Genomic DNA, 14,912 nt, shown 5'->3' on the forward strand with positions numbered 1-14,912 from the left:
CTTTTCACAAAGTATTTTACCATTTTTCTTGTCTCTTAACAAGCATGGGACAAAGTAAACGTTCTGAGTTTCCTTAAGGAATCCAACCCCAGACCATTGGATTCAGTGTGCAGGTTCAGTTCCTCATGGGGTCTCAGAACTTTTTCTCTGTCCCATGTTTGTGACAAGATCAAAAAATATATAATAATAATAATATAATAATAATAATAATAACAACAACAACAACTTTATTTATCCTGGTAGAAAAAAACCGGTCAGTCAGTCAACAAAGGTTGATGGACTGGTAATAATCGGTGACCAGCAATATATGAGTATATAAGAATATTAACATGAAAAACAATGGCCTACAATAATGACAAAAACCCTAATGAAGAACTAAGCATTGATCTTACAAATATGATCAGCCTTATCCTTAATCATTAAGTAGGTAAAAGTTATGACCTTAAACTTACACTTAAACTGACCTTAAACTTAAACTTACCTGCTTTTTCTTACAAAGCTCAAAAATCTACATCTTTCTAATATATTATATTGTTCCTTATCAAGGTTGACTGAGTGTAAAGTCATTTTGTCTTTGGTTTGTCTATAATAGGTGTACATTCCCCATTTCCGTGTAGAGTCACTGTTAGTTTCTGCCATATCAAAAGCCAGTTCACAGCAGAGAGCTGGCCGTGCTGGTCGCACACGTCCTGGCAAGTGTTTCAGATTGTACGCAGAGAAAGCTTATCAACTGAAACTGAAATGCAAGACAATACCTACCCTGAAATCCTGAGGTCCAACCTTGGTACTGTGGTGCTACAGCTGAAAAAGTTGGGCATCGACGACTTGGTGCATTTTGACTTCATGGATCCTCCTGGTAGGTTCAGTGCTTGTGAGCAAGCTGTTAAATGTGTATTAGCCCTTGATTTGTGGTGATTCCCAGAAGTGTCATTTCCTAAGGAATGGCTCAAAGTCTTACAAGTAAAAGGTTGCGTACAAACCAAACAAAGAAAGCTAAGATTTCATTCTTTTTTTGTCAGTTTGATAGCACCAGAAACTTTGATGAGAGCACTTGAACTGCTGAACCATCTTGGTGCCCTTGATGACAATGGAGACCTCACATCACTGGCCTCCATGATGGCAGAGTTTCCACTCTACCCTCAACTTGCTAACTGAAGATGGTGATAATGCCAGTTGTGACCATAACTGCTCGAATGAAATTCTCTCTGTTACTGCCATGTTATCAGGTATACAGATATCAAGTCAACCTGTTGATTTACTTAAAAATACCTTTTGATAAATTTTTATCATTATAATTTATTAATGATCCTGCCTCTGTCTGTTAGTTCCTCAGGTGTTTATGAGACCAAATGAAGCTAAAAAGGCAGCTGATGAAGCTAAGATGAAGTTTGCTCACATTGATGGAGATCACCTGACCTTACCCAATGTTTACCATGCATACAAACAAAGTGAGTTTGACTTGTAACCTGTACTTATATTGTATGCCAAGCTTTCTGATGTTATTGTGTGTGCATTGTTAACTAAAAAAACCACCTACTAATCTTGTCCTCTTAGTCCTTTCTGAACATTATGGAACCTTGTTTTTTTTTCTCCTTGGGGAAGATTTCTGCCACACAATTTGTCTGCCACACAATTTTTCTGCCACACAATTCTTGTAATGTTAGTTTGGAGAATTGGGTATTGGATCAACTCATTAGATTCTCTATTCTCATCACTTGTCTGCTTGGTATTGTATTGAAGTTGTAAGCCGAGAAATTCTGTCTTGGTCACTCGTGGGAGTCAAAGGATTAAACTTATTTGCAGATAATCTGACAATTCAGGTTCATGAGTAACATTGCATTTACCAGTATAATGTACCGGTAACTCTTTGTTTGAGTTCTAGTGCAGAAGTTGGAGCAGTTTTCTTTCTGCAGTCTCCAGGGATTTTGTGGTAGTCTTAGACAAATTTAGCTACAATCTCTTCTTTTCCTCCTGATGATCTAATCAGGGTTTACAAGGACCAAGAAAGGGGACTCATTTTTGTATAGTATTAAATATAAAACAGGGCCAGTGGGCTCATTTTTGGTGGTGAGATTTGCCAGCCTTGGGAAGGGTACTTTGCTATTTTGGGGGCTGGCTTGACACAGTCAAAGCCCAAAGATGTCCCAAGCTATTTCAAACAAAACTTTTTTATCCTTATTTTTAGACCATGAAGATACACAGTGGGGTTATGATAATTTTATCCAACACCGTTCTCTCAAATCGGCTGATAATGTGAGACAGCAACTTACCAGGATCATGGACAGGTTCAACTTTGCACGACGTAGCACTGACTTCAACAGATTCATGTGTGTTTGAAAATTACATCAGCAATCTGGACAGTGTAAAATTATGTTTGGCCCCAAGCAGGTTCTCTTTTGATGCTGCCAACTCGTGTACAAGTACTTTAAGTACAGAATGTCCTACCAAAATGAAGAGTGGTGAGAATGGCATTTTTTTCCCCAAACTAATGCAGTGATCTAATTTGAAGTACTTCAGACACTGACCATTAAATCTGTAAATCCTACCTACCCACCCACCCATCCCTCCCATGTTACTGTTCTGATGAGTAGGTGGCTCATTTGGAGAGGTCTGGACACTACCTGACTGTCAAAGACAACCAGGTGAGACATTACCTACCTATTCCCTTTACTTACAGCACAAAATTTTCGTATTTATAGGTTATATAGTAATAGCACAACGTTGATTAAGCCCTGTTTTCATAATTATGCTGGGAAAATCCAAGCCAATCAGCAATTTCACTGTTTCCCAACTGTCCCAGATTTTGCAAATATAATTATTAGGAGATTGATGGATGTCTTTGCCAGATTCTTGGGTATGCCATTTTTCTTTGTGATGGGGGGGGTACTGAAGCTAAGCAACTAGAGGACTGGTAACAAGCTAAACTACTGACATCACTGACAGCAAAAAAAGAACTTGTCATGTGTAGGATCACGGAAGCATCATACTGAAAGCAGATAACTCCATGGGAAGGAACCCTCCAAATGTGTGGCTTCATAGCTCAGTTGTCAGTAGGGCCAAATAGTACCTGGGAGCCATGGGATTAAATCCCATCAGTCTGAGGTTTTTCCAGGCTTCTTTTCAGCAATTCTTAAAACTCCAATACAACTGCAAGGATTATACCCTTGCTTGATTTTTATCCGCAGGTCAATTGAAATTTACTTCACTATAATTATTATTATTTTTATCAACCATTAGGTTGTACAACTCCATCTATCAACTTGTTTGGATCACAAGCTTGTGTGAGTGTAGTACAATTAGTTTGTTTTGACCACCAAGAGCTACATTCGGACCTGTACAGACAGAAAGGTTGACCAGTAAGGTTAGTGGTACTCAAGAGTTTCTTGAGTGTATTGTTTTGGGGTGTTTACACAATAACCCTTTGTGACTGATCTGTGAAATGTTGTCACGAGTGCAACAAAAACAAATTCAACTGAATCTTGGTCAACTGTGATCTCCGGCAATTGATGATGTTATCTTTGTTTTCATCAAGACCTACTAGGAGGATCTAGTTTCTTTTTTGCCCATTTTTTAGCCCAGGTGTCGTTTTTGTATAAGGTACAAGACGTGTTACAACAGTATCAAGCAAGATGACTTTATTAATCACGCATCAAGCTTTTTTTTATGGTGGCTCACTTATTGCACCATGAAGAAGACCTTCTGCTTTGGTGTCAGTCTGTTTAACAATTAGATTCCATATCGCCATGCATCTGTTCTGTTATAGGTGACAGATGAAGTCAAAATAGTGGTACGAACAAAGAGAGGAGCACTTGGCACTGCTGAGTGTAACTGAATGTTCTTACCACAATTTCACATCTTCTGTGATCTATGATTGAAAAGTCACACTGCAACATGGATTCTGTCTGTTTTGTATAGTAATGAAGTAAAAAACTTTCAATTATGCTGTAGTGAATGTGTCTGCCCTCCAATAGACCAATCATAGTTCAGCTTACTACATGAACAACAAGATGTAGCATTATTGCAGTAGGCTTGACACAGGAGTGCATTAGAACAGTGGATAGAATCAATTAAGCCTAGAATGCATAAGAGACCTTTTGGAAACCTCAGGAGAACCTCTGAACCTCTTGAATGACTATTGTAAGACATTTTAAGAAAGCATCCTGCTTGATTTTTGTACAGGTTGGTGAAAATAATTTACACCCCAGTACTATGACCGTGTGTGAAGCCAAGCGTGTCATGGAAAGGATTATAGAGAGGTTACAGAAGAACAGATAAAACTTCAAATGAACTGTGGACAACCTCAGTAAAAGAATAATAATAATAAAACTTGTGAAAGAAAGAACTTGTAAAAAACCTTATTGCTAAGAAAATCATGCCATTATCTGCATTTGGTTCTTTCTAACTTGAAAGGAAAACTAGATAATTATGCTTCTGTTTTTCCTCTGTTTGCTTCCTGAGATCTTTCCTCAGAAGTTTTTTCAGCTAACGACATAGAAACAGTAACATTCAGGCAAAGACTCAGGCCACCCAAGCGTGTTAAACAGTTTGCAGCTCCAAATAAAAGCTGCTCCTTGAATCCTTTAGTTGCTGATTTGTAACTTGTTGCTGTACATAGCTTTCAATCGCTTTCAATGTCTTTGTGATGTTAACTTTGAAACTCCAGAGACTGATTTAACTTCTCCCCTTCAGCTGCTTTAAATATTCTTGTAAATCAGTAAAGTGTTTTCATCCATTAGTTAAGTTATTCCCTTTACCTGTTTTCTGATAGTAGTGGAGGTAATGTGGCAAGAAGAAGTTGTATGTTCATTACCTCTTGGCATTCATGGGTGAAGTAATCAGCTGCATCTCAGTTCTACAAACTTGATTTGCTTCTACAGGCTTCATCACCAGAAATCGGGGACATTTTGAGCCCCTGAGTTTGAGTCAGCGGTGTATCGCATTTCACTGAAAAACAAGATGGCGGCCATTGCTACCCGATCTGAGCGAGAACGTGTTTCCTACTATATCCTCCATAATTTAAGTTCCTCCGATATATTATTTCCTGAGAGAAAAAGGAAAAAGAGGTGCCGTGGAAAAAATCTCGGGACATATGAAGCTGAGCGCTTGATAGCAAATCGGGAAGACTCGGAGGTAAGGCATTCTGCTTATCAATTGAAATAAGTTTAAGTTCATAAAACTAATTAGATATCTTTTTGTCAGGGAAAAAAATTCCTCGTAAAATGGAAAGGCTACAGTACCTTTGAAAATACTTGGGAACCAGAAGAAAACCTTTCCCCCCTTCTGTTGAGGTAATTCATGAAAATTTAATATGGATTTTATTAATGAACTTTGTTACATAACTGTACCTAAGAAGTACATGTAGTACATATTGCATTATCAAACATTCTTGAACCTTCTGTCATTTGCTTTCATATAATACTGGATTCATGCATGTTAATGTAAGTCTGTAATTTACGCTTGCATGCTCCAAATGTTTGGTTTAAATCTATTAATGCTTATTTCTTTTTCCAGGAACTTTGATTCTCCAAGACCTGAAGGAGACATTGTACAGAGCTGCATCGACAGAATGAGATTTGCTCTACTGGAAGCACTTAAACACAAGGGTCCTGAGCAGAAAGTCTCTTTAGAGTTTCGACATGATGTTTTCAAGTATTTGTTTTGTGGAAAAGGAAGAACAGCAGCAGAGAAAAACTGGACTCTCTTAGAAGAGACTGACTTTAACAAATGTAAACTCCCAATTAACTGGAGTTGCATTTTTGATAGTCACGGAGATGGCATTATGGTTAGATTTCCTGTTAAAGTACGGAAATACCTGACATTGTCACCCAAATCTTATGAAAAAGTTGGTGACAAAATTGTGGAGATGCCAAGAGCATATATAGAGAAACTATCAATCAAATTTGTTAAGGTCCCTTCATCATGTAATTAATTAGTAGCTGTTTCAGTTGTGGGCCTTTTATACGATTAAACCTTTCTCTAAAGTTAAGTTAGGATTTTTCAATAATTGTAAGAAGTTCTTTCTTTTTTAATTTACTAAGGTTTTTCACTTTCAAGCCTCTTTCTTTGATGAGTTTCCTTAGCTGCGGAAGGGTCATTTTGTTGTAGTCTTCAGTAGGGCTTTCTTCACACATTTCCTCATCCAGGCTGCTACTGGGAGCTGACATTAGCCGCTGTTCTTTCCTCTTTTGGCTGATGCCAGCTTCCCAGTATTCAACATTTCGTTTTTTGTAAGTTGCCTTCTCCCTTTCATGATGTCGTAGCTCCCATTGTCTGCTCTCAGTATTTAAAATGTCCTTTGCAGCTTCCCATTTGTTTGACTTTTGAAATAGTATCCTTTTGGCATCGTCATTATTCTTCTCGACACCTTGCCCGGAAAATTTCTTGAAGCCTCCATGCTTTTCAATAAAAAATGGAATATGATAGGGTATGATGTGCATGTATGGTGTCACTCGGGGTCTCTCATACCCTGATCTCTTTCCTCGAAGTGAACAAAAAAGGTTTATCCATGACTTTGCTTTAGTGAAAATTGCTAATGAGTCATTACTGCTTATGTTTAAATCGGTAATAATGTTATATAATTCTTCAAAGTCTTTCCATATTTGTTGAACTGTTTCACATGTTTCTGGATAGAGGAATTGATTCATTTCAGAAGGCAGTACATTAAGCAATTTCTTTTTCTGAGAGCCAAGCAAACTTGTAAATTCTTTTACTTGACTCTCTGAGCCATTTGCATTTTTTTTATTCCAAACAGAAAAGGAAATCCCAAGAGTATTGATACAGTTGACCAGCTTTGTGAGATGTACTCCTTTGGGTGTTCCCCTTTTTTTGTTAAAATCCTCAACTGCATCCCTTTGAAGAACTTCATCAATTACATTTTGTAAAAGTTTGTCAGTAATTCGTAATAGCAAATGGAGCTCATCTGCAATTACATTCGTCAGAGAAATGTTCAGGAGAGGCTCGTTAATGCACCCATAATTGTTCTCCTTGCATTTACAGAGGGCCTTAATTTCCTCTAGTGTTCGCTGTAGGGGTTCTTGGTTGTAATAGTTTGAAAGTTTAGTTGTATCCCATCTATTATCTTTATGTATTTTGCACCAAAGACAAGCGTAGTCAGCAGTTGCTGAGTTCATACCCATTGCCATCAGTAAAAATTTCATATCTCCACCCAAGAAAAATTTTATACTGATATCCTTGCCATCAACTGTTATTTGACCTTTCTCTATAAGATCTTTGACTTCTTTGAAAAAGTGTTTGAGTGAGGTCTTCATTGTTTCATACTTTTCTGGACCATTGATTATCGCAACTGTTCTGTTGCTTTTTGAAGACATGACGCTGTCTTTACCTTGAAGAAGAGCAAATGAGAACATCATAAAATTTGTTGTTCGTGACATTCTTGCACCATCGCCACTGAGTTTGATTTGAATACAATCATCTTTTAGCTCTGGTTTGTTGTTAAGAAGTTCTCTGATGTGTTCCTCAAGTGTAGCAGTGAAATTTATTTTTGCTCCGGGATACTTCCCCTGTGTTTGTTCTATATGGTATGTTTTGTTTAGGTTACCTCGCAACTGTTTTACTAAATAGGATTTGGGTAGGTCTTCTGTAATCATTGTGAACTCATGATACACTTCATCACCCACACAGAATTTGTCCAATAAAAACAAGACTTGTTCAATTTTTTTTTTTCCTCTTTCTGAAGATTTTCATAAGCTCCATGTGAAGGGGTGGGTTCCCAGTCCAAACTGTGTGCTCCTCCTTTTTCATCTTGCAATTTTACTTGAGTTAATTCAAGCCCAAAGCTTTTACAAAACCACAAAGCACACTGAACTTTATTCTTTAAATGGCGAAGCTTTCTCCCTCTTTGTTTTGTGCCCACTTCAGTGACCTTTCCTTGGCATTTTAAGGATTCTTCTTGTTCTAAGGCCCCAATGTAATCAACTAACTCTTTGTTGACATCTGTAAGGTTTGTTATCTCTTCTTCTAGTTTGTTAATTTCTTTCTTCATTTCTTCATACAATTTCCTTTTCTCATTTTCTAAGTCACTGTATGCTTCTCGCCATTCTTCGATCTCTTTGTAGCTGTGCAAAACTTCAGACTTCAATGATTCAATTGACTCAAGCTCTCCCCTTCTAACACAGAGGCTATATGCTTTGCTGTCCAATTCCTTTCTCTTTCTTCCCGAGGTTTTCTTGTAAGAAATCTTCGCTGAGCTTGATTTTTTTCGAAGCAGCTCGTTCATTCGTTCATTTTCACGCTTCAAAGCAAACCATCCATCCACGACGGTCGCATTAAGTAGGTCTATGTAATTGATTTCTGTACCGGAAGTGATTTCAAGAAGCTCGCTCCACTTTCGTAAGAGGGGCAAAGGAATCTCCACACAGCACAAAAAATCGTACTGTGAGGCTGCTTCTCGTCGCACATACTCTAAAGGAAACTCAGAACTTAGCTTTAACTGCCATTCAATGTCTTTCCTTTTGTATTCGCTGAGCAAATCAGCCATTTTAAACCCTACTTTTAACCGGAAGTTGTGAAGAAACTTTTGCCGAATGAATTCGGGAATAAAGCATCTGTACGAGAGTAGCCTGAGACTTAGCTATCCCAAGAAACACTAGGGGATTTTGAAAACAAAAAACATGGCGACGAAAATCACTTTCCTCTCAACTTTTGCAGCGTTTTTCGATGAACATGTAAACAAAGGGGACTTTAAAAATGGTGGCACGGCTCCTTCGATGCTTCTAAAATTCATAAAATTCAATTGCTCTTGGAAGAACTTTGGCGTAGATGAATCAATCTACTACGAAAGATAGGGCGAAAGGAAGCTTCGTACAACTCATTTCGAACTGTGCACCATGCATTCTCCTCCGGGATCTCCCTGTATTTGTGGAATATCAAGATGACCTCCGAGGGAATTTTAAGAAGATGTATGGGGAAAAGGAGTAGAAATTGACCACAGGATTACATGCCTTAGGAAGAAGGTTAGAGTTGAATTTGGTACTTCTTTTCTTTGTCAATAACTCGGCTAGTCCATTTTAAATATGTTTCGAACTGTGCACAAGGGATCTACCGCATAGTAAGTAATATTTTTTCAAAAAGGTCTTTTTCCCCATACATGTTCTTAAGTACTTTCAGTGCCATTACTGTATATGATGCGCACGCGCGGCCGCCATCGTGTCCCAAATTTCTGGCAATGTGATTTGCAGGTCAGGGATCTTGAACGGAACCTTTCCCACTCCTTGTTAGATGAAACAATTGAAAAATTGCTTAATAAAATCCAAGGAACACACTTTCATTGTGTTGTTATTAAAAGGATTAACTTTGGGAAAACTGCAGATATCTTGAAGTAATTTAAGCAGCTCACGGTTAGTGATCTTCATCAATGCTTTGCGCCACACATTTTGCCTGACGTTGAACATTGGGTTCTTCAAAAACTGCGTACACTTTCCAAGTTCTATTCTTCATTGCATCTGCTGTCGTTTTATCAATAGCAATGAGCTGTAAAATAAAACCACTACAAGGTTAATAGTTGAAAGTTCCTTGTTAACACCATTTCGTTACTGGGGGGCAGGAGAGAATGTGAATAGCTATAAATGAAAAAATAATTACTTACTCTCACTGTATCCCCTCCTTTAATGCCAGAAAGATTATCTTTAGTGAAGTTTACTCCTGATGGACTGAAAAATACGGCACACGATAGAACACCCTGAAATGAAATAGTTGCAAGTTTCAGAATGTTCTGGAAAAGCAAACAGAAAAAGTCTATCTTCCAACTCCCTCAACTATGAATTTTTTCACTTGAGGTTACCGTGCACCTTCAGGGGTGTCTCTCGTGCAAGCGATGCATGTAGCGCGTCCGGTTTAAACTGCAGATATCTAAACCCCACATTAAATTAAAGCTTATAGGACTGGCTATCAGACTGTACCAAAAAATTTGAAAAAAAATGAATTGTCGAATTTTTCACGACTTCTAAATGCGAGCGCCCGAATCACTTTTTAAGAGCTACAAGTCAAAGGGAATTTGTTTCATTGCTCTCAAATTTTGACAGGAGCTAGTTTTACATATAAACAACAAAACGTGTCTCTGAATAAAGGCTGATAGTTTCGAAAGAAACTGTTTGGGGCTGCGTCGGTGGGAGTAACTGAATATTTGTGGGAGTATCTGAATATTTTATTTCTAAATACTTTTTTCTTCAAGAGCGATTTTTGTACGATCACTCCACATTTTTTAAATCCTATTTCAAAAATGTTCCGTAACTTTTCACTGAAATTAAATGTGGCAAATTGCAGACACGTTTTTTTAGCGCTTGGGCCCCGGAAGTGGAAGAACACATTAAATAAGCGAAAAACATCCGCCGGAAGTACAAAGTAGCGCTTTTGGGGCGCCGACAGGGAATACAATTTTTCACATTTTTCACACTAAGCCTCTTATGGACATAGTTTTATTTTACATTTACTTCTCTTTCGTTAATGATACGAATAAACGACGCTCTGAGCAACCTGCAACCTATAAACTGGGAAGTAATTAAACGCAAAATCATCAAAAATATTCTAGCAAGTTACTCTTTTTTCGAGATATGAAACTTTGCTGCAATTAAAATTGACTTACTTCATGAATATCATTTATGAGATTACCCTCACATGGAATCATAGACAATTTCACTCAAAAACAAAATTAGACCCAAAATAGTCGCAAGACATATCGTAAGGTTGCCATAAGCATAAACAACAGCTGAGCTCCTCTTAAAGTAAATATCTAACATGAAAGTTACTCTCGACAACATGAATGATGTTAATCCTCTTCAACTGACCATGTTCGTTCACCTCGCAACTGTAGTTTGTATTATTTTTTGTTCAGTAACTTTGATTCGGAGTCGTACACTAGTGCTGTTTTGTACAACAGTACCATTCATTCTCCAGACAATACGAGGAGCCGGTCCACCTTCCGTTGGCCACCATAAAGATGAAGAATGGTTGAGCAGGACAAACTGAGTCTCTGCGACTTCTTTTAGGCTTGTAGGAACTAAGCACAAACACAAAACTAATGAGACATCGAAATCTGTACACCGAAAATTATATATCTTCATCTTCCTACAACGAAAATCGAGTATAAGACTCGGTGTCTAAAGTTAAGTACATCTACGCAAAATCGTTACTAGGGTAACATATCTTATTCTGTACGAAGGAGAATAAGCACCCAAACATCATTTTTTATCTAGAAGCTGGATTAAAGTTTTCAAATTTGCGGAGTTAAAAACCTGCGCATAGAAAATCCTCGCAGAATTTAATCGCGCGAAATTTATTACCACATAGAAAATCTAAAACACAGAAAAAAGTGATTTACATGTAATAACAACAACATTTATACAGGATATGTATCAACAAATATACAAATTATAAACTACTCCTCCTGTAATTAATTATACAAATAAGAAAACGAAAAAAATTAAACTTGAAAATTCTTACCTGTTTCATTCCTTACTTTTCCCTCATATCTAAGTCCCATTTAAACCAGTATCTATGCTGAGGTGAAAATCTTAACCACTTGTTATGTCCACTGGATCACCGAGTAAAATAAGGAGTGTCCCTTCCACAAAATACACCCAGTAGATTGGCAGACTGTTTATAACCATCACGGATCTCAAGATACTCCTCATCAGCACAAGGTGCTCCAGGCGAAAAAAAGGACTTATAGATGCTAATTCTTATTTTCACATATTGTCCGTACTCCCCTTGAAGGAGCTGAGTTCTATCAAAGTCTCGAATCGTATATTGCCTGGTGTAAACCTCTTTGATTATTGCAACTATTTAAAAGAACATAGTTTGATGGAGTAAAAGTGATCACGCTTTGTACATTAAATTAACTGATGACTGTCTTTCTCGTTTTCAAGCCTCTGTCATCGTGTACGTAAACGATAATGTAAACTCTTCCTAAACTCTGAGATTAGCTTCATAGAGAAATTTTCCCTGTACTTTTCTAGTGCACCTGTAATATGAGAGGAATTTATTCTTCATAAATCAATGAGCAAGTGAAACTCCTACGTCAGTAATTAACAACTGTGTCTTCTGCAAGAAGCAAAGATCTGGAACGTTTAGGAAGTTGGTTTGAATCAGTTTTACAGTCAATTCTCCCTTCAATGGACATATAGAGGCATGTTACCCTCACACGAGCCGTCTTAGCCTGCGCACAGGCTCCCCGTTCAATCAGACGTGGGGACACAGGAAGGGGAGCCTGCACGCAAGTCTCCGAATATCGAATGTCTGCGTCCAAAATTTGGACGGAAAGCACTGATTGGTTGATTTTAATTTTTCATGACGTAAGTCTTAGTTTTCAGTTCCGGTAGAGTCAAAAATTAAAATGGGGGAAAGAAGCGATGCTGTTCTTCGCGAGGCTTGTGACCGTTTATCAAATAATTTGAAGTTTACGCTGCAATTGAAGCCCGAACAGCGTAATGCTGTGGACTATTTACTTAAGAAAGAAGATGTGCTCGCGGTTCTTCCGACAGGATACGGCAAAAGTCTTATTTTCCAACTCTTTGCTGTTGCTGCATCGATTGAAGGGGAAGAGCGGCAAATGTGTTGATTATTTGTCCTTTGAAAAGCATCATAGAAGACCAAATTGCTGAGGCTGGGAGTATGGGTATCCCGGCGGCTTCCACAGAGGATGTCTCGGAAGACGAGTTGCGTGCCGCAAAATTTCAGCTAATCTTCGGTTCGGCTGTGACAGTTATGGAGAAACGATTCCTCGACATTATGAAAGATAACTGCTCTTCTCTTGACAGAAAGTTGGCCGCAGTTGTGGTGGATGAGTCCCATACTGTTGAGATGTGGACTGGAAAAAGGTATTATGTTTCTAACAAATCCTATTGGGGATACTTCTAACTAAATTGTTTCTCACTTGTTCAATGATCGTTCACAGGTCTGAGGCAAAACTCGGTGCAAATGTTGCTTTCCGTGAGCCGTTTGGGAAATTGTCGCAGATCAGATCCTTTTGTAAACAAGGAGAGTCAAGTTCTATAGTCATTCACCGAAAAGCTTAAGTCTGTGTTGCCGTGCCTGTTTACTTATTTTTGGAGTCTTTCGATTGCATTAATTGATTTCCTGACCAAGGCGCTGAAGTCATTCTTTACTTTGATTACGTTTAATTTATTCGTTTTATCTTTTTAAGGGACGCCAATACTTGCAATCACGGCGACTGCAGATGAAAAAACTTAAAATGTCATTATTAAACAGTTACTGTTAAAAATGCCTCCGTGAGACATGGCGCTCGCTCGCCGGAAGCCTGTTCGTTTGTTTGTTTTCTGTTTTGGATTTTGACTTCCGGCGCGCGCTGATTGGTTGACATTTGACAGTTAACAAGATGAGTTCTCTGCGGGGTTCTTGTAGGAGGCAAACGCGATTTAGCAAGACGCGTGCAGGCTCCCCTTCCCCTGCTTCGCGCCGTTGTGCACCTCCAAGCCGGGAGCCTGTTCGCAGGCTAGAGCCGTCTCAGCTGTTTTTAAGTATCCACAACAGCTTGCATCCATTCTACAAGCATTGAGTCCAACTGTAGGGGATAAGAAAGATACACTGTAAGATACAGTGTTTTCGGTTTCAAATGAAATAAACTGCGTAATCAGGTTATCGTAAATAATTGTAGCACTGCATTACACTAGCTTGCAGACAATAATTTTTACTCGCGAGTAGCGAGTGTACTATGATTTGCAAAGTGGCGGTTCGCCTTTAAAGTCATGTTCCATAATTTCTTAATTGTCAACGAACACGAGCAATAACTTGAAAAAAGAACACGAGCGCTTTTTTTGGACAAAAAACAATAACAAGAGCGCTTTTTTTGACAAAAAAAAAACCAACAAACAAACAAACAAAACAAGCAAAACAAAACAAAAAGGCAAGTTAAATAAATAATATAGCCTTACCAGTATGAAAACAAACCACCGCCCAAAAATCGATGTATAATTAAGTTCACATGACCTCGATGCGAAATTAAAAGAAACCAAACAAACTGTTGTCACTTACAAAACCATAAACTTTACAAGTGACCCCAGGGCTCTGGATGAATCTGAAGTGATTATTCAAGAAGCTCATAGTTATTAGAGGGGACTGGGTAGAAGACCCAGCGAACTTCAAAGGGGCATGTCTTTGTTAGAGTTTATTCGAGTCACGCGCTCTGATGAACTTGCACAGAATCGAAACATCTACAGAGTGTTCACTGAAAATCTCGAAGCATTGCAGAATACTTTGCAAGTTTCTATAGTTTTTAAGGCGTAAAAGTCATTTTTGAGGACAGCTTACTTCATGTGATGCCAGGGGATAACTGTGCGGTGTTTGGATGCGGTTTATCCAGACGATCGAGAGGAATCAGCATATGGAAGTTGCCTACAGCAAAGGACGAAGAGTCCAGAAAATGGCGGGAGGCCTGGCTTTACGAAATAACTAAAGCGACAGAAATGGATCAGAGCCTTCAGAGCACAATCAAAGTACGACAGGATTTATATATGCGAGAAGCCTTTCAAACCCGAGGATGTGCAAGTATGTGAGTATAAGCGTTATCTACCTTAGTAACAGCTGAATTAAGTAATGTTTGTCTACATTCGAAAAGTTCAGCTCGATCGCGTGCGTCCTGCGTCTTATTCGTTCATGTTCGAGTCTTTGATAATACTCTTTGCTTCTTTTATAGTTCAATCGGCGAAAGCGACAAGAAAGAAGCCTAGATTTGGTGCATTGCCTGTTCTTAATATGCCTCAAGGAAGTCACAAATTGTTGACACCGACACCGCGACCAGCAAGAACGATCATGAGAGACCTAGACGCACACATCAACACAAGTTGCTATGAAACATTTTCCGAATTTTGTAAGCGGGATACGTGTCTGAAATCTTTAAATGAGTGGACCTCTAAGATGTTTCCCGATAAAGCGGTATT

The 14,912-nt window shown here is 38.5% G+C and overlaps 2 protein-coding genes and 1 pseudogene across 3 annotated transcripts in view; all 3 read left to right on the forward strand.

The window, feature by feature from the left end:
* LOC148737741 (putative pre-mRNA-splicing factor ATP-dependent RNA helicase PRP1) overlaps window positions 1-3,368 on the forward strand; it is a 159,521-nt pseudogene extending 156,153 nt beyond the window's left edge. The window contains exons 9-13 of the transcript XR_015996448.1: window positions 593-856; window positions 1,028-1,226; window positions 1,326-1,448; window positions 2,186-2,319; window positions 3,236-3,368. The product of XR_015996448.1 is annotated as a putative pre-mRNA-splicing factor ATP-dependent RNA helicase PRP1 (transcript). The remainder of the gene's footprint in view (window positions 1-592; window positions 857-1,027; window positions 1,227-1,325; window positions 1,449-2,185; window positions 2,320-3,235) is intronic.
* An 815-nt stretch (window positions 3,369-4,183) lies between these two features.
* LOC148737752 (histone-lysine N-methyltransferase SUV39H1-A-like) lies at window positions 4,184-6,420 on the forward strand. The gene is made up of 3 exons (XM_088748233.1): window positions 4,184-5,130; window positions 5,200-5,288; window positions 5,512-6,420. The coding sequence occupies exons 1-3, from the start codon at window positions 4,957-4,959 to the stop codon at window positions 5,927-5,929; spliced, it is 681 nt and encodes a 226-aa protein (XP_088604359.1). The 5' UTR covers window positions 4,184-4,956; the 3' UTR covers window positions 5,930-6,420.
* A 5,942-nt stretch (window positions 6,421-12,362) lies between these two features.
* Window positions 12,363-13,466, forward strand: LOC148737753 (uncharacterized). The gene is made up of 2 exons (XM_088748244.1): window positions 12,363-12,833; window positions 12,911-13,466. The coding sequence occupies exons 1-2, from the start codon at window positions 12,628-12,630 to the stop codon at window positions 13,029-13,031; spliced, it is 327 nt and encodes a 108-aa protein (XP_088604370.1). The 5' UTR covers window positions 12,363-12,627; the 3' UTR covers window positions 13,032-13,466.
* Window positions 13,467-14,912: the final 1,446 nt, after the last annotated feature.

Source organism: Stylophora pistillata, chromosome 2 (assembly GCF_964205215.1).
Source record: "Stylophora pistillata chromosome 2, jaStyPist1.2, whole genome shotgun sequence".
NCBI lineage: Eukaryota > Metazoa > Cnidaria > Anthozoa > Scleractinia > Pocilloporidae > Stylophora > Stylophora pistillata.

Excerpts from the sequence above, each read along its gene's own strand:
- LOC148737752 (XM_088748233.1), top strand. The coding sequence starts at position 4,957 with ATGGCGGCCATTGCTACCCGATCTGAGCGAGAACGTGTTTCCTACTAT. Across the intron at positions 5,131-5,199 it reads CAAATCGGGAAGACTCGGAG|GGAAAAAAATTCCTCGTAAA; the intron begins GTAAGGCATTCT and ends TCTTTTTGTCAG. Across the intron at positions 5,289-5,511 it reads CTTTCCCCCCTTCTGTTGAG|GAACTTTGATTCTCCAAGAC; the intron begins GTAATTCATGAA and ends TTCTTTTTCCAG.
- LOC148737753 (XM_088748244.1), top strand. The coding sequence starts at position 12,628 with ATGGGTATCCCGGCGGCTTCCACAGAGGATGTCTCGGAAGACGAGTTG. Across the intron at positions 12,834-12,910 it reads GAGATGTGGACTGGAAAAAG|GTCTGAGGCAAAACTCGGTG; the intron begins GTATTATGTTTC and ends GATCGTTCACAG.